This window comes from Limanda limanda, chromosome 13 (assembly GCF_963576545.1).
Source record: "Limanda limanda chromosome 13, fLimLim1.1, whole genome shotgun sequence".
NCBI classification, from domain to species: domain Eukaryota; kingdom Metazoa; phylum Chordata; class Actinopteri; order Pleuronectiformes; family Pleuronectidae; genus Limanda; species Limanda limanda.
In genome coordinates this window covers 9,110,024-9,130,007 of record NC_083648.1, presented here as the reverse complement: position 1 = coordinate 9,130,007, position 19,984 = coordinate 9,110,024, and the positions used below count along the sequence as shown (strand labels likewise).

The 19,984-nt window shown below is 41.1% G+C and overlaps 1 protein-coding gene across 1 annotated transcript; it reads right to left on the bottom strand.

Moving 5' to 3' along the window:
• Positions 1-1,060: 1,060 nt before the first annotated feature.
• On the bottom strand, positions 1,061-19,600 carry LOC133018585 (FYVE and coiled-coil domain-containing protein 1-like). The gene is made up of 17 exons (XM_061084981.1): positions 19,546-19,600; positions 18,832-18,938; positions 18,470-18,595; positions 15,249-15,355; positions 14,391-14,534; positions 13,299-13,395; positions 10,241-12,664; positions 9,678-9,770; positions 9,139-9,257; positions 8,829-8,996; positions 8,494-8,634; positions 6,715-6,923; positions 6,419-6,554; positions 5,807-5,911; positions 4,613-4,823; positions 3,728-3,837; positions 1,061-3,614 (listed from the first exon to the last, which is right to left on the bottom strand). The coding sequence occupies exons 1-17, from the start codon at positions 19,598-19,600 to the stop codon at positions 3,539-3,541; spliced, it is 4,428 nt and encodes a 1,475-aa protein (XP_060940964.1). The 3' UTR covers positions 1,061-3,538.
• Positions 19,601-19,984: the final 384 nt, after the last annotated feature.

Genomic DNA, 19,984 nt, shown 5'->3' with positions numbered 1-19,984 from the left:
TGTGGGTGCATTTTTTGTTGCATTAGCATTCAGCACACGCAGACACACACAGACACACACAGACACAATCTCATAAACAAGCCCCCTCAACACACACACACACACGTTCATACATGTGCACGGCCACAGAGCAGATCACAGATTCAGTGAAGGCGGTCGGCAGGAGGGAAGAGAAAGCAGGAGAGAGTGAGAGAAAGGGGGAGTCGAGGAGGAGGAGGAGGATGTGACATGATTTACAATGAGATCATTAACCTTGAGGAACAGAATGGCGTCTGTGACATAAACACTATCTCTAAGACGGACACCTCGTGAGAACAATACACTCGTGGACGCTCTGGAAAACAAATGAACGCAAGTGGGTGTGCACGTCACAACAACCGCGCAAACGCACACACTAGAAACGCTGTCGACTCATTCGATCCGTAAAAGACGTCAAATGTGTCCCTAACACAACACAGGCTTTTATGTGTTTGCATTGGAAAGTGATAAGATAAATGATACACATAATAATCACTGTGTGTGCTGTTGTTGGACATAATTGTCCAATGATGCAATGCACTATATGGAACTTATGGAAAATAAATATTTGATGAAACACGTATTTCTGCATGTGACGCATCATTTTCTGTATAACTCCCCCCCCCTATTTGTTTGTTCATTGGTTATGTTTGTTTAAAGCAACATTACACAAAATCTACAGGGGGGATTTCGATGTAATTCGATGGAAGGATGTGGTGGAAGGAGGGACAGCCTCAGGGGACAGACCCAGGACTTTGTTTCATCAGTTTCTTTAGCATTGTGAGCTAGGACAGTTTTCCCAGGGAATGATTAATGGCCCTTGATGACATTGAGGGAACTGATTCCTGAGTGTGGGAACTCGGGTGCAGCTTGATTAAATTTAGGAAAAGAGGTGTGTGCTCTACTCAGTGCAATTCTAGCTAACTGGAAAAACACTATGAAAAATACTATATTGTATAAACTTAATGCAAACACCAGGCTGTGCAGGATCTTAGTGTCAAAAAACACTTTTTAATAAACAAATCAAAAACTGACCAGCACACACAAGCAGTTATCACACAATCCTTATTTATTCGACCACAGTCATGAATCCATTCTATCATAAATGCTTAGTGGGTAAATAACATTTCAAATAAAACATTGCCAACAATGATTCACAGGTTAAGTCAGAGAGTTGGAGCTTCTCTCTGGTGAATCCATCTGTAAACTTCTAAACACTCACTAGATGCACAGGAAAAGAAAACCATTCATCGACTGGCACAAAGGCTCATGGGATGCAGACCGAGAAAAACTGAAAAAAAGAAGCCCTTTTCAAAAGTGCATGACACGGCAGTTATGTCGCAATGTCTTCAAAACACAAACTCCCTTTTCAAGAACAATAAAATAGACAAATATGTTCCCCCAGAATATTTGGCAACAAATCACTCCTCTTATTTCGACATGTATAAAAAGTGAATTTTCTTAGAAAGTAAAATGTCTTCCTCATGTCAGTTGTGCTGAAAATATATATTAAAGTTACAAAATGGTTTCAAAATGTTGGAAGACACCTTGGAAATGAGTCAGTGTAACACTTCAAGTTCTAAGACACTCAAAAGAGGATTATTGATTGAAAACAGAAAAAGTCCACGTCGGACTTCAAGTATAAAGCAGATTTTTGGATTTGTATGATTTGAAGACTGTTTCTGTGACACACTGCGAAACGCATCCAGAACATCACACAGCAACAGTAAACATCTACTGAGCGGCAAACATCTAGAAAAGCTCTCTATATAAAAGTATTATTGACTGGTATCATCTATATATCCTGATAACTAAATCATCTATTTATTTGAAAGATTGATGATGATTCATATTAAACACTAAATATTTAAAGCACTGAAATGTCCAATATGATATGTGCTCCCTCTTTTAAACCCCTTCATGGGTTAGACTGGGGACATGTGCATGTTCTAAGTGTTTCCATCTGTAGAAACAACATTCTTCTCCTTCTTCATCTGCATCATCAGAAACCCTGCACTGAATTAAAGCCTGTTTAGTTAAGACAATTAAAACTGAGCCATGTGCTGGTTCTGCAGGAGTCCTGCTTCTTCCACCCATTCTTTATCATCATTGCAAAAACAAAAACAAAAATCCCAAAAATGCAAAGGCAACAGTCAGACTACAGACTACAGTGCATATTGTGATGTGTTTCTCCAATAAACAGTTACTTGAAATAGTTTGTTAACATTTAAGAAAGTAAAACCATAGTCAAATCAGTAAGTAAAACAAACTGCTCAACAGAATCTTGGGATTTAATCTCACGTTGTCAACTAGAGCCTGACGAATTTATATATTAGCCAATAAAGATCGTCAGGACATGTGAAAACTTTTAGTTTACAGCAAAAATAATTCAGAAGAGATGTGCATTTATCTTGATATTTTGGATTAAAAAAAAAAGTTTCTAATTTAAGTTCTTCATATTTGGTTATATTTCTGTTTTTATTTAGTTATAATAAAAATTTAGAAGAAATGGTTAAACTCTGTTTACATATATATCAGCAGCTCTATCGCCATCTGAAATTTTTTATTTTCTAATATGTGGCTCATCAAATCCGTATCAGTCGGGCTCTATTGACAACACAGTAAACCTGAAACTCAACTTCATTATCCACAACACACCTGCACACACACACACACCTGCATGCAAAGACACACAAATCAACTCTGTTTGCCATCATGTCTCATGGACATTACATGTTGGTAACTATGGTTCGTAACTCTCTGTTTAGCATCACTGAGCAGCACTGACTTTAATCAGTTCTGAGATGGTATATTATATTCTAGCTTAATTATAATAAAGTATAAGTAGATTCTTCTCTGCTTCTTCTTATCTATATACAGTTTCTCTATTGATTTTCCATAAATGTGTTAAATCAGAATAAATGCTGATATACTAACATAACATTATAAACGCCTTAATAAAGGACTTTAACCATTTCACCCACTTCTAGTGGAACATTTCTCACTCTGCACATTAATCCTGTGGTTACAGTATATTGTACTATTCAACAGTAGTCTTCATGAGAGGCAAATAAAGGGAACAAAACTTATTTAATCAAACAAGTCGACCTCAACTGCAGCCTTACTTTGTCATAAAGTTGCCACATGACCTGCGTCTCACAAACGTGCCACGTAAGTTAAGTTCTTCACACTTAAATATGCCACAAACCTTTATTCATTGAGTAACTTTTAGGGTCTTTAATGCTACATTTAAACCAGCTTTTATAAAGGTAGTGCATGCTCACACTCACTAGAACAACATTGTTTTACGCCACAGATTTTTGCCTTTGTTCAGCTTTCCTGTGATCAGAAATAATCAGCAAGCCGCACGCTGAGAGAGACGTTTAAAAACAAGAAAGAAGCCAGAACCTTCCCGTGTGGCTGATGAACGTCAGTGGAGTCCGACCCAGGGACCGCGATATCATGTGCATGAGCTTGAAACACCCAGAGTGAACGTTTCCAGAGTCAGTTTCACAGCTGCTCAGAGGAGGTCAGTGCCGTCGTAGACCACCGGCCTGTCCAGACTCAGGTGATACAGCACTTTCTTTGAGATGAACCTGATTCACAGTAAAAGACAGAAATGTTTGCTTTACGTTTGAAATTGCTCCTCCTGGTCTAGTTTTTCCTTTACGAGTGATAAAGAACTGTATGACAGGAAGGGGTGACTCACCTGGAGAAGGAGTTGTCAAAGATGAGTGTGTATTCTCCGGGGTTCCTGACTTTCAGCTCCCCCTGGATCGTCTCTTTGTGGGAGTTACAGCGAGTCAGTGGGATCAAAACCTGCAAAGAGGAATCGGATTCGATACATTAAGGACAAATCTGAAAGGATGAGCGAATGAAAGACGAATGTGGGGATGGTAGACGACATATTTATCAAATCTGCTTCCGGCTTTGAATCCGTGGGAATCCTACATGCATGGTGCAGAAAATGTAATCTGTAGCTGCTGTCGTTGTTAAACTATAGGTCACAGAATCTGACAGGGGGACAGATTAGAGTGTAACACCAGCTGTATTCTGAGGCAGACAACTCGTCCATCTCAAGTTGGAGGGTAGATGAATATTAAAGACACTCAAATCCCTCCTTCCACAAATGCAGCATTTGTAAATACTGGTATTGACTCAAGTCTGACATTAGTGCGATAATCCAAAGTGCTGATTAGAAACTGTGAACACAACACTGACACATCATCACCCTCAAAGTTTACATGCCAACAGGTGTTTATATACACATCCAGCACATTACAGAGCAAAATAAGCATCCCTTTGGATCCTGTTTGTAACCGTTCTGGCTTTGTTTCTGGTCTCTACCAACTCCTGCAGGAAATATCTGGCTCTTCAAATGCTAAACTGCAATCTATGGTGTTTCGGGACTTCAGGTGACCCCTAGCCTTGTCATATAGTTTTTATAAATCGGCATGCTCAGTCCATCAGTTTACCTAAGAGGGTCACAGAGTAACCTGTAATCTGTAACGTTAGAGACAAGCAAAAGATTTGAGAAGGGATTTGTTGGCCTACAGAATTGAACCAACAACCGGAGCCCGTCCCAGAGTCTCACCTTGGCCTGCTCCAGCGGCGTCTCTGCGCTCTCCCTGTACACCACACTGAAGGAGATGCTCTTGGGCTCAGAGGTGAAGGTCCAGGAAACAGTGGGACCAGGGCTGCTCATGGTGATGGGGATGGTGCTGTAACAGCTGGATTTGATGAAGAGCTCTTGGGAGCTGTCCCCGAACCCGGAGATGTCATCGATCGAGAAGTGGACAGAGAGTCTGAAGCGCGGGGGGAAAAATACCAGGACACAACAAGAGAAGTTTATAAAGTTGAAGAGCTTTATTTTCACTACTATCTAAATAAAATATATAATATAAAGATGGAAATCAGGTTGATCATATCGCTTGCTTCCAAACAACAATCCAACAAAATTTCATTAACTAATATTGAAGCAGAAATAAATAAATCAATCGCTTTATTGTTCCTTTCAGGGCTTTAAGATTTATTTGTTTACCTCAAATGTACTTGTCAAAGTTTATTTATTTAGTCTGTGAGTACATTTGTTATTTTGACATAATGTTGCTTTGTTTGTCTGTTTATATTATATCTAGTTTTGTGCAAATGACACTGGGGATGTAGTGGGTGTGTGATTAAGGACTATGGAAGAGCCCTTATGTGCTTGTTATAGTTAATGTTATGCTTTGTTTATTGCTTTATGCCACTGGGGTTATTTTATAATTATGACAATTATTTATGAATTAAATCCTGTTTTATTTCCTACGTTTCTGTCTGAGGACGAGATGTTGTATCTTTAGTGAATTATACTGAAATGAAATTAATTTAACTGATTAAAAATGCAATTAAACTATCTAACACAAGTAAGAAAAAAGACTAAAGCTTGACAAGAACAGAAAAGGACTGGGCTGAGGTGAGTACTTTCTAAAATCCCAGTGGGCAAAAATGAGCTCAACATCCATACTTTACAACTGCTACAAAAGACACCAGGTCAATAACAAGTCCATATAAGAACAGAGGTCACACAAATGACCCAGGTAACATTTAGGGAAGCTTCTCATGCAGCTTGTAGAGTAGTTTCATATATCACTTCCTGTTTTTTTGCTCTTGGCTTTCAGTTTTCTCCAGGACTTGCTATTATTAGGAAACTTCCTCTGAGAGTTTATCTGTAACTTGTGATCAAATCCATAGCTTAACTCGAAACTGCCGGATTCAGTGTAACTTTCACTGCATGTGATGAACTCACGTGAGTTCTCCAGACTTCAGCAGGCAGATCTCTGCATCCTGCACCGAAGCCCCGAGGTCCTCAGTGTCCTCTGATGTGATGTCTCCTGCACTGGCACTGCTGCTTCTAGAAACAACAGATAGATACTTGACATTTTAAATTGTTTGTGGGGAATTGGTTTCACTTCCACATTAATATATATTCTGATGATGAGTGTGTCAAAGAAAAGTACATCTACTGTGGAAAATTAAAAACAAATGGAGTAGAAAACCTTTTTTAAAAGATCTGAAATTGGAAAATTTGTTATAAAATAAACAGATTTGTATTGTGGACCTGTGCAGGGAATGCCAAAGTGCAAGATGTGTGTTAGAGTAGTAAGCCTTAGATAAAGACAATGTATACAAAAACCTATAAGCTGAAAATATACAATTTAATCATGAGTAACAATAATCCAAATTAATGTTTAAAGATACTTTCTGCAGAATTTCTTCTTCACTGCTGCAAATATTTCTGGTTGTGTTGCTGTGAACATTCAAGAATTAAGCTGAGACACACTAAGGAGAAGGTGTCATGTGTAAACTCCATGTTCCTCAATCTCTTTGCCCCCTCAGTGGCTTCATGCAAGATACTTACAGCTGTGCTGCCCCCTGCTGTCCGTGCTCAGAAGAGCAAGCGGTGGCAAAAGAGAGGGAGTCACTGACGACGCTCACTTCTTCGTCTGTGATGATGTCAAAAACACCATCATCCTGTTTCTCATTTTCATCCGGTCCTGGAAAACAAACAATATCTTTGTGTTTTCATTGCACTCTCACTGTGCCGTGAATCCCATTATCCACACATGAGTGAGTTTTAAATCAAGCGTGCCAATACCTTATTATTTAACAGAGATTTGTGTGTGTGTGTTTTTTTTTGTCTGTGTGTTCTCTCACCTGGCCCAGCAGTCACAGCTCTCCCCGCCTGCAGCAAGCGGCTGAATGGAGTCCCCGGTGTGCTGTGCATCACTTCCTCCTGCGGGTGGCGCTCCACCACTGCGCTGTGCTGGTTGTAACAGTCCGTGCAGCAGCGTTCTCTGTTGCCGCCCTGTTGGGTGCTCACCGTGTTGCTGCAGCAGTAGTAGCAGAAGGGACGCCCACACAGTCTAGAAAAACAGCAGATACAACGTGATGGAGATGAAGGGAGCGAGTAGAAAGGCTCATTATCTTTTTTAAATGCATTACAGTGTCGAGGATTAATTAGTGTGTTAGTAAGTGAAGCTTTTTGGGTCGTTTTTTAAATCAATTCCCCAAAATATATATTTTTTGACTTTAAACACATAAAAAGAGGATAAGTAAACCACAGACACATCTTAAAAGGTATCTAAGAAGTTACATAAGTACAGTAATTTATAGTTATAGCCTCAGACTGGTCAGTAGTGATAACTTGAGTCCCTTCCGTGATACTAAGGACTAACAAGTCTCTCTCTCTCTCTGTGAGTAGAGTCTGGTCTGATTGTGTAAGACGAATGCAACATTTTTTTCAGGCAGGAAAACCAGTGGAAACAGGATATAATAAATATAATGTTTGATCGAGGGGTAGTTCTGGTTAAAATAGTTGCTATTGTAATGTTCGATATGTTATTGTTAAATGTTAATTTGCTAAACACCGTTGAATCCACTGCTAATCTTCTTGAAACAGTGTGTGATTTCCTTGTTGCTTTCACATAGACTCCTAAAGTATAAATAGCAATGACGTTTTTCAAATATTTCTCCATTTTCAGAAAACTAATCATGTAGATAAAAGAAATCAGATACGTTTGGGGGACTAATAATTATGAGGGTGGCGCATATCCCCACAAAATTGTGAATGTAGTGACTTTAAATGTTGTTTCACAAGGGGATGTATGGAGAGGTATGAGCTCTACTTAGTGCCCTTCTTCTTAATACGAGAACTGTTGACAGCCATCACATGTTGACTAATTTAGTTGAGGTGCAGGAGATATAACGGTTCCTGAATGTGGAGCTTTGATGGATACCACGGAGTCGCCTGTTGGGGATGTTTGACTTCCCAATAATAGTAGAGTTGATAAGTCAAAATGAGAAGTGAAATACAGAAACAAAATGCCACTGGACGTCTCGGACTCAGTTCCTCTTGTGTGTTTTTACATGAGCAAGGACAAGGAAAAAAATCTTGTTTACGGGGCAACAAGGCACATAACCATACTTATGACATATTAGTAGAATGGGGATAGGAGACAGTCTTTTAGATTGAATACTGAGTGTTCACACAGTATAATGTGTATTAAGGGGTCAAAGAAGTGCAGAGTTTAATTTAGTGCGAGTTGGACAAGCGATGTATTTAATATTGAAAGGGCTTTTGATAAACATGTGACCAGCGCTCTGTAGCAGGAGCGGCTGGGAGTCTCCAGTTCCGGATGCTGCGTTCTGAGTGGAGCTTCACAAAACTTTGATTAAACAGATGAACAGCTCTGCAGCAGCAGTGGCTTCAGGGTTTTCCACAGTACCAAAGCTGGTCATTATTTGTGGAGGCTCTATTACTGCAGGTCACTTTTGCCATTTCAGAATAAAAGCTGCAACCAGCATTACCACAGGCCAAAAAAAACTATCTACTATCATTACACTACTAGTTAAAAAGCCAGTAGCACTGATGGTACTGTAAATGGTTGCCATAGTGACATGTGTATGTGTTTATTACACAGAGTAGCTTCTGACCTGCAGTTGTACTTGCGCAGCCACCAGCTGAACTGACTGTGACAGCCCAGGCAGTAGTTTACGTCCCTCTCCGTCTCCTCATCCCGCAGCTTCTGCTCAAACTCCAAGGCGTCGGATTTCTGCCAAAGTGCATCTTTCTCCCTGCAGAGAGCAAAATCCACCACAATTAAACTCTTAATGTAGATTATATAAATTGGGTTTCTGGTGGAAGCCATTTTAAAAACATGAGATCTAGAGACAAACTAAAGCTCGACTCAGATTGGATCAGAGAAATAACAAATCGTAGGCAAAAGTAGATCAGAGACTAAATTATATATTTTAAGTCTGTTTTATACCTGATGAGTTCTATGAGTCTTTCCTCCAGATTGATTTTGGTGCGGTAGAGGTCATCGAGCTCAGCAGTTGTCTTCAGATCAAAGCTCTGTTTGTCCTTCGTGACTCTCCGTAGATTTTCACTCATCTCCTGACATGTCCGCTGAGCGGCTTCGAGAGCTGACTCAGAACTGCGTGAGAGAAAAAAAATGCAGATTTCCTCAAGAAAAAGGCAAACTAAATAAAAAAAACAACCACCCGGGATTGGAAACATTTAATTTCACAGAGCTTTAATTTGGTCCAGAATGTGTGATTATGAATACAGTATCTCACCTTGATAAATTCCCTTTCAGATGGATTATCTCGTCTTCTTTCTGCTGCATGAGATTTTCAGACCCGGCCATCTGGATGTTTTTCTCCTCAATCTGTTGGCAATATCTCTGACTCTCAGCCTGCGATCAGCACAGCAAAGCGAGGCGTTATTTCTGGTTCTTTGTGAATTATGCTTGTGACCATAACATTTTGATTACTTCAGTTGCAAAAAAAAACAATGTTTCATCTGCAGATTAGCATTTTCATCCATCAATCTGACACACACATGTTTACATAAAGATAAATGTATATGCACTCTGTTAGAGGCTTTCTATCCCAGTGTTGTCTGCAGCATAGACCACGTTTCACAAGGTTTCATTTCCACGTCCACAACCACTGAAGATTTGTGCAGTAAAGCATCAACTCTGCTTCTGACTCCTAGACAACGTTGTTAGTTAATGTCAAAGTAAAATGTGGAATGTGGACGGGTGCCAGAGTTGCTGCCTGTGTTTCATTTTACCATGGAACTAAACTTTGTCAGAAGCAGGTAATCCTCTCACCATTATCTCTTTGAGTTTGTTCCCCAGATCGACCACTTTCTCCTGCTCTGTCGTCAGATGTAATTTCACTTCCTGTAGCTCTTGGTTCACACTCTGGGTGAGAATATGAATCACAGATTATTAGTATACACAATCTCAAAAGCTCATCAGCTCTCATTTGATGACATATTAGCCTCTGGGGGCAGCGGCCAATATTTTGGGGCTTCCGGAGCAGACAGTGGATATCCAGACTCTTCTGTTCACTGTGCACTGCTTGGGGTCCGAATGGCAACGCAAGATAAATTAAAAAACTGTCGGCTAAAGCATCTTGGTCAATGTGTCGCACTTCTTTTGTTCTCAACACAGACTTTTTGTTTCCAGACCCAAAATGTTTGCCCTTGCCCAGAAATTCTGCGTGTTCACATGTAGAATATTTTGCAAATACATGGCCAACAAATCAACACTCTGAAATATCAGGTTTCTCTCATCCTCTAGCTCTCTAACATTGTTACTTAACAGCATTTGAATACAATGACGAATACAACATTTATACAGTGAACACAGTTATCTTGTTTGTATTTGACCTGGAGCCGGCTGTCGTGGCTCATGGTCTGGCTGCTGAGCTGGAAGCGGAGGGCCTGGATCTGCTCCTGGTTCGTGTCCTGCAGAGATGCAGCCTCCTGCTGGGCGTCGCTCAGCGTCTGCAGCTTCTGCTTGGTTGCCAACAGACCGTCCTCATTATGGAGCTGATTGAGGAGTTGCTGGTTCTGTTGCCGTAATTCCTGCAGGCAGCTCTCCTGCCTCTTAGCTTCCAGAGACGCATCGTCCTCCAGCTCTTGCAGCCTTGTCGACAGGCCCTCGAAGCGCAGACGGGCCTCTTCATTGTCAGCGGTGAGCATACAAACATGCACGCCGAGCTCAGCTGTTTCTGTGTTGGCTCGGTGCAGCGCCTCCCTGGAATCACTGTTCTCCACACACAGGGATTCGTAGCGCTTCTTCAGTTTGTTCAGCTCCTCTCTGCAGGCGGTCACTTCTGCAGCCAGACCGGCTCGAGCCTGGGCCTCACCGTCTCGCTCGCGGACGAGAGATTCTTCTCGCTCTCGGGATTGGAGAATCTCGTCCACGTGCTTGCGGTTCAGCTCCTCCACCTGGGCCTTGAGTTGCTCTGCTAAAGCTCGGAGGTCTTCCCTGGAGGACTCCGTCACCTCCTGGAGGGCCTGAACTTTCACCCTCTCCTCAGATCCGGCCAGCAGCTGAGCCCTGAGCTCCACCACCTCCTCCCGGAGCCGGTGCACCTCCCTCAGGTTGAGCTCCAGCTGAGCCTCAGCTATCACCAGCCTGAATGAACCCTCTTTGGTTTCCATGGAGGAACTCGGATGCTGATGATCAAGCTTATGCATTTTCTCATTACTCTCTGCAGCTCCCTTTTCGTCGTGCAGCTCTCCGCTCATGCTCTCCAGTTCCACCGCTCGAGCCTGAAGAAGTCCACATTTAACAGTCTTGTCTCTGAACTTTGCCTCAGTCTCCTCTAGTTTTTCCAGTAACTCCGCTTGGGTTCTTTGCGAAACTGTGAGGTGCTTGTCCAACTTTGCAACTTCGGTGGCGAGAGAGTCCAACTCCTGTTGTGTTCTCGCTAACTGCTTCCTCAACAAGGATTGAACCTCGAGAAGGTCTCTGTTCTCCTCCTCAAGCTTCTTCAACTGAGCATCTGACACTTCCTTCTGGACAAGTGCATTTTGAACAGTCTCTTCCAAATGCAGGTTTTCATCTAGCAGCTTCTTCTCCCGGGCCTCCACACACACATTTGTAGCCTCTACTCTACTTTTTAAGTGCTTCTCCGATGCCCTCAAAGTGGCAAGCTGAGCTAACAAGGCTGTCCTGCTCTCTGTTAGCTCTGTGACATTGTCCTCACTCTTCTTCGCTGTTTCAAGGAGCCTTGTGTTACCTTCCATGAGATTGCTGCATTGTGTTTTGAAGTCCTCAACATTCTCGGCTTGACCCCAGGCATTGACTTCATCATCAGTGAGTCTTGAGCTCAGACTTTCTTTCTCAACGTTTAACTTCTCCACCTGCTCCTCTAAGTGTTTTATTCTCTCTGAACTAACAGCTAGCTCTTTCTCTCTGCTTTTTAGGGCTTTACTTAAATCCGGCATTAGGCTCTCGAGCTCCTCATTCTGGCTGGCACCCCTGCTACATATCTGCTCTACCTCCACCCTCTCCTCCCACAGCCTTTTCCTCAGGTCCTCTGCTTGCCGCTCCCTGCAGTCCAGGGATGCTTGTAGACCCTGAAGCTGGGCTCTCAGGTTCCCCGTCTCCTTCTCTTTCAAACTCAACGCCCCTTGAATTCGACCAACGACCCCTTGGAGCTCCTCCAGGCGTCTCAGCGCCTCCTCCTGTTCGTCATGGGCCCCAGCTTTCACTTCAGCTAGCTTCTCCTCACTGTCTCTCAACTCTTGCTCCCTGAGTTTGAGTTCCTGTGCTAGACGCTCGGAGATTCTTGCCCTGTCTTCGGACTCTCTCTTTGCTACCAGTCTCTCCTCCTCTGCCGTCTTAAGTTTATCCAGAAGATCCTGAATTTTCCAGGCGGAGTCACAGTAGCTTGTTGTTTGTTGGCCTTTCTCATTCAGTGCTTCATCCAACTTAGAGAGAAGCTCCATATTTCTGTTCTCTGCAGATGTGATTCTGTCTTGTATATCGCTTTTTATTGCTTCCCTACAAGTGTGAAGGTGATTTGTTTTCTCCCCATCACCGGGTTCAGCTGCTGCATAGTGTCCAGACGACTTCTGAGTGGCCAGCTCTCCTTGCAGGTCTTTAACCACACCTTTCAGCTCTGCAGCTTCGTTGCTTAACTCCTGAACCTGCACCAGAAGCTCCTGCTGTCTGAGCTCGGACTGGTCGAGCTCAATGCGGAGATTCTCTGCAATACTGCAAGGAGAGGGTTCCCCCAGTTCTCCCAGTTCCCCAAGGAGACTGTGACTGAAGTCTGGGATTGGAAGATACTCCTGCGCCTGGTAAGTGGATGGAACAAGAGAGCTGTGGTCAGATGCTTCAAACAGTTTATATATTTTCCAGATTTTTGACGTGAATATAAGTAAATACAATCCCTCCAGCAAAAAATCTGTAAAATAAGCTGTATTTTCAGGATCTTCGGCAGATTACACAGGTTGAAAACATTTTTGTAGAGTCAGGTGTTTTCTCATACGGTCTGCTTTGGATCATTGTACTACTTGTAGAAGCCCCTTTGCTGTAATGTGGGCGTTTTACTTTGTTTTTCAGCCCAAATTTAGTTTTGCCTTCCCCGGATCCCTACAGCTGATATTTGCAAATGAAATTTAGGGCAGCTCCTCAGTCTGCTGCTTTGAGGAACCCATGGTTGTCAGCTCTGGAAATGTCATCAGCTGAACATTCCAACTGACAAATCTTCACCTGCCTTACAAACTATAATGAGTCAATTATGGTCTAATGAGTTCACGATCATGAAATAAAAAGAAACACATTACGAATGCATTGGCAATAGAGGAGATTCATTTCATTGTGTGTTTGCCGCAATGGTCATATTTACTTATTTAAAGTCCAAACCATTAATTACTCCAACTTTTAGATGCAGCTATATTTAGGTATGTTGTTGGTATGTGCAAGTACCTGTGAGTGTGAATAGCTGCTAACCAAACTGTTGATGCTGGAGCAGCGAGTCGGAGGCTTCCACAGGAAAGCTGGTGAGGCTGTGCTTAGTGTTCGCCTTTAGCACAATGAAAAAACAAACGTCAAGATCAGTCAACACCTGTTAAACCAAATGTGTGTTAATTAACATTTATTTTAATCTTGGTGTACCTGATAACTTAAAAAAATTAAAGAAGATCCCTTTCAAGCACAGATATTGATCTATCTGATAGAAACCTACAGTATTCTGTACAATCTAATGCACTCAAATATAACTGTTAATGATAGTTAGGTATGTTCATGCATTATATTCACAGATTCACCGCACCCTCCACTATGACCTCAATAAGAAACATCTAATTCAAAAATGTTCTGACAATGTCAAAGAAAACTAAACAACATGAGCTTTGTAAAGATAAATGTTAGAGAACAGATGTCACTGCTATATGCTACTAAATATGAATATCTGTCAGACGGAGGTAATGCTCCATTTACGTCACTTCAACCATTTGTAAGTAATTCTTCATGCCTCAGCTTATGTGATTGTAGGCGTCATTGCACTGCATTATACAACAGAATTTAAAATTACCCTTCAGAAAATTGTGGCCATTGCCTGTGGAGCGACTGAAAATTGATGACAAGGAAGTGAAAAGTTTTGGCAAAGGTGTTGACACGAACAATGGCGACTAATGTTCACACACTGTCGGCACCCACATCCTCTTAGACACACATTAACACACCCTCAGGCGGGAAAAAAAGGGCTGTGAAGGTGCAGAATGATCAGATAATTAAGTGTTTCTTCACGTTCCGAAATACCCACAGCGCCGTTATCTTACATTAAATGCACTAAATTGGTGTGTTAGTACAAAGTGTCCCAATTTAGTTCTTTCTCTGATCAATTTGCTAATAACCTCCGACCCTAGGAGGATCTATAACCTTCCAAGTGTCTCTGTCACAACATAGCAAAACGAATGACTGAAACATAGAGAAATACACCTGTGCTTCCTGTACAAAAACAAAAGGAAGCTGCTCATTGTCAAAGAGCAAACAGTCGTGAGTGCAGGTTATTGTTACCTTGCAAAGGATGGCCAATCCGCATCGAGGTCATAACCTCTGGCCGCCACGTCAAATTGGATCTGGTTGAGCTCATAAAGATGGTTGATTATGTCAGCGGTGAGGTGACACTTAAGGAATGGACTCCGGGCATAATACCAGTCACTGCATTGGAATAAACAAACAATAAACCACAATATTGTAAGCACACACGTTTAAATAGATGCAAAACAATGTTAAGCAATGAAATTTATACAATTTAGACCTCCTATCATGCAATTTCTGCTAAGATTAGTTAATTTTATGTGAGAAGAGCTTTAAAGCTTCCTCCCAGGGACACGTGTGACAGGTTGTCTAGCCAAGCAAAGCTACGCTAACCTAACATTGCCTGTAGATTCATATTTACAATGTACCGCCATGAGAGTGGTGATAAGTGTCTCATTGATCCTTCTGCACGACATTAAATAAAAATCACAATCGCAAAAATGTCAAATTATTCCATTTAATTTAATTAGATGGTTTCTATAGATTGTGTGTGACTGATTAAACTGTACAACAAGTGTTGCCTTACCAGACCAGAGCTGACACACAAATAGGCACATTATCATGAGTAACTTAAGGACAAGCTGTCTAAAATGAATTTCTTCTCAATGGAAAAATGATATCTGGTCAAATATTAGTCAAATAAACAGCTAAATGAAAGAGTGAGAGGTGTGGCAGGACCTAAATCCGAAAGGGAAGGTCACACTTCTTGAGAAACGTTGCCACCAAACCATCTTCCGTGTTGTAAAAAACACAAAGCATCGAGCTCATTTCGAGAGAGCACACGTGTGGTAAAAAAAAAAAGAGATGTGTGTGCGTAGATCAGTCTCCTCTGACCTTGTGACTTTCTGGTTTATAAGACACTGCTGCAGCGTGTCGGCAAGACGCTGGTGAACGAGCGAGTAGCGGATGAAGGCCCGTCCTTTCCCCAGCGACGTCTTCAACTGAGGACGCACAAAGATATAAAAATTAGTGTACTTAACCTTTTTATAGTGATTTATACTCTACAGGCTCATACAGTGAATAGGGGTGCCCCTACCAGAATATTTTCTGGCCTTTTCAGGCCAAGTGAATGCAACCACATTTTCAGTTATGTCTTTAACTGAGGATGCAGCTGTCATGGGAATTTCTCAATAGTCAAGCACAAGTCATCACAATTGTTCTCTGTGGAAGTTTAATTCTACATCTGCAGATGGGCATCACCGTACAAAACCATGGCACAGATTTCATACAATGAGCAATGACATACAAGACACACAGCACTTTTATACATTTCCAAGCTCCTCCTGGAGAGGAAACAAATGTTATCGATTAACCTCTTTAAACTTTAGAAATATGTGATCAGTATCCTGTCTCCTACTCTATCTCAGAGCCCTTGAGTGAAACATCTGTTTTCAGATCTCTTATCAATGTTTTACAACCCACTCACATCCCCTGTCCTGTGAAGTCATTGTTAGGTGACCATGTGAGTGAGGAAGTCATAACATCAGTTGCTTGAGCAACACCCTGATATGTAAGGGAATCCATTAGCTCATCTTTCTATACATCAATGAGGTTCCTTCCATCAATCAAAGCCCAAATGGTAAAATTGCCATCCCACAGCTATCAATTATTTTCAACAACAATTCACCAGTGAATTATTTTCTTTCTATATCAGTTACCTATTTAGTCTATAAAGTGTCAGAAAACAGCTTAAACTGTTTGAGACTAAAATGTTTACTTCAAATGTGTTGATTCTTCTGACAACTGGAAACCCAAAAGTTTGAGCTTATGTTGACATAAAACAAAAGAAAAGCAGAAAGCTCAATTTGGCTTGAAAAATTACTCAAATCAAATCTAAATAGTTGTTAATTTTTCTGAAAATCAACTAATTGTATCTTTGTATCTAAATCTTGTTTGTGCACTTAGGTGGAGATTGGACAGGTGCAACAAAACTGGGAAAAGGCCAAAAGCACATGACAAAGACAGATCATACACACAAGCATAAACTAATATATTCAGCTGGCTTGAATACATGATAAAATAACAAGAAATGCAATAAATACTGTACATAATTGAGGCTTTAATAGTAATATTTGACAGAGGATCGAATAAAAGATAAAAATGTTTCTCTTTGCTGTAACGTCCTCAAATTTTGACAATGGTGTTAAGAATCTTGAATTACGGTTGCTGGTTTCCTCCTGGTTTTAATGTTGTACAGCTCCACAGACATGTACGCTTTTGTTTTAAAATAACCCTGGAGAAAGTGTATTTTGTTCAAAAACAGTTTAGACGTTAAAGGGTCATCGCAGCATAGACACTCTCCTGCCCAGACTCTGGAATCCGTTGACAGATGGGGGCTTTAGGTAAGACAACAGACTCACAGATCTACCATAAGGACACCAGCTGGAGGCTCCCTTATGTCTGTGACTAACCAACAAGACACAAGAAGAGTCAAAATATTATATTACATTATATTATATTTAGCAGAGCTACACAAACTTGGTGGAAGCATGTAGAATGGATCAGTGGCGTTTCCATGATATTTATTATGGAGCAGATCTGGTTGAGGGAGCGGATCCACAAATTAATTTTCACTTTCTCTCTTTTCACTCACTTTCTAAACGTTTCCAACACTTCCCTTGATCTCTCAGAGAATAAAATGAGACATATTTTGGGGACTGATAGCAGTGTGTGCTATTTGAGTCTGATCGAAATATATAAGATATAAATATGGTTTTATAAGGGGATTGTTGGTTTTTGCCGGAGGTATGTACTCTACTGAGTGATAATCTAGTATTATATTATATCATGATAATATATTTCAAATAAAGAGTAAATAGCCTTCAGCCTCTATCAACTGAACTATGTTACTGTTGAAGAAAAAACCCTAAATCAACAGAGAAAAGTAGCAACAGCCATTCACCGAATGCGAGAAAATATCATTGGTGGGTGCAACACAAACCATTTAAGTTGACTGGTTTGCTATATTTTGGGTTGACCCTCAATTTCCACTGTTGCTAGAGTTCAACACAAGAGACGCTGGGAACTGTGTCCTCACCAGTGATAACTCAACACTAAGAGAGTCTCAGGTATGTGACAGCAAATATCTAATCAGTGTTTCTCTTGGTAATATTTCTCTTTGGTCGGCAACAACAACAAAAAGCCTCGGTTGCACCACATTTTAAATGGTTATAAGAAAAAGAAAAATTATTAAAATATTGTCCAAGAATTTACCCATCATTTAGTACTTATCAATCCCTGCTCAGTCATATTGAGCATACAAAAAACACTATATAGGAAACACTGACTTCACTGGCTGTTCTATGTTTGATCACATTCAATAACACGTCGCTCTTTAAAATCCCTAACCAGGTCAACAAGTCTGTTGTTGAGATGCTATCATGCTAGCTAACCCTCCATGTGTTGACTCTCATCCTCAATGCTGCTGTCAGAACCTTTTGTTTTCTTGCTATTTTGACAGATGTGGAGTCCCTGTGCTCGTCCTCGCTGTCGGCTCTGCTTCTACTTCTCCGACAGGCTGTGAACGACCGGCAGGAGCGCCGTTTTTAGCCATTGTTGTGACCACGAAAGCTAAAAACGTTTGGCTCGCCCACTGCAGGAGAGGAATCACATCCCACACGCACACTGCCCTGCTGTCGATAATCTACGCATCTCAATGGTAATAATTCGGAAAGCTACATTTTTATAGACTAAACAATGTCTCATGAGGCAAAACTAATAAAAACAATACATTTGTAAACAGTTTAAATGTTTGTAAGCACAAAAACGTAAATATCAGGCCAACAGAAAATGAAACAAGCCACAAATTAAAGACAGTACAAACTAGGGTCAAGTCAAGTGCAGTTAGTCGAGTGTGTGAAGCTCACCACTGTGAATCCTCGGGAGAGAAGGAGAGGAGGAAACAGGGCAGGAGTGTGTGAGGCAGTGAATTAGCAGCACAGAGACTTACTGTGCCTGACTGGCCAGAGGATTACCAACATGGCTGCACTGTCACTGCGCATTTGAGTGTGTGTATATGTGTTGCATGCCATGTGTGTGTTGCACAGGAAGATTACCTCAGGGATGGACTTAACAAAACGGATGCCATCATTAGCTCCCTTGATCTTAATCAGGCAGTCGCAGAAGTAATCCCAGTAGTCTTTCCTCTGGCCGAGAAAGGTTGTCTTCTCTTTCTGGTCGAACTAAGAAACAAAAACTGTCTTATTATAGGAAAGTCCTCAATGTGAATCGTGGTATCAGTCAATTATCAGAAAAAAAAAACAAAAAACATTGATTGGTTCCAGCCTCTTAAATAAGAACATTCAAGGAAAACAAAGATTGGATCAAAGATGCAATCTGAAGTCAATTTAGGATTGGCCACTTTTCACTTTGTACTAGGGATTAAAAGGTCAATCAATACAGTAGGTGGGTACCCTACCTGTAGCAGGTATTCAAGTTTATAGAAGAACTTGTGCAGGTTGGAGCTGTCATCAGTGATGGGTTCACCACACTCCCTGTGTTCTTTACTCAACTCCAACACAGCATCTAAACAAAAATACTCATAATGTTATTAACACACACACACAAATACCATCTTATATCCTTGTGTACACACAAAAGGCCTAAAAAATTGAGGAATGTTTTATTTTACTCTCACTAGCAAAATGTTCTTATCAGTGGATATATGTCACATTATTATTCCTCGTAGGTTTAAAGACAGATTTTTACTCCTGAGTAAAGGTTGATGTTTTAAATTCTTCTATATGAACAAAGAATGTCAAACACCTGGTAAACAGTGTACAGTTGCTACTGATGAGAAATATATTGTGATCATTATTGATATTGCTTTGTTGCCCAGCCCTAACTCGCACAAAATCCTCCTTGCCACATTTCTATTATTCATGGATCCCCTCATCAATTGCAAAACACCTCCTGACAGAGATCTATGGCCGATCCAGATGTTGCAGTGAATAATTATTCCCGGGATTAAAATGCTGTTTTCCTTCTGTCCTGTGTTTTGCCTCGATGTCTCCCATCTTTATTCTATTTTTAATTGCGGGTCCACGTTGCGTGGCACACATGCAGCAACACGGCGTGCTGTAACACACATATGTTGTTTATGTTCGGTGCTATGTGTGGACGTCTTAATTACCATCCAGATCTCTGATTATCCTCTGCAGTTGATTATCTCCCACCGAGGAGGCCATTGTTGGGTGGGTTTGGGGGGCGGGGGGGATGGATGGATGTCAGGGACTTCTGCACATGGGATTAAAACAAGAGACATTTTAATTTAATTTGTGCACGTTTCTGAAATGATCTCAGGATGTCAACATTGTACCTGAAATGTTAAGAACATATTATTAACAGAAACAATGATACCTGACAGCATGTGAGTGTTAAAGTGGGACAGAGCTGCAACCACAGGGAGGTAAACATTTAAAATACTGCTGATCTAACTTAAACAAGAGACTAGTGAGTGACACACAAGGCTGATCAGTCCTGTTAGTGAGAAGCTAAATGTGTGGAGCCTGAATGAATGTGTTGAGAGGACTGGAGAGACCTCGGTGAGGAACCAGGTTTACAGCAGAGTC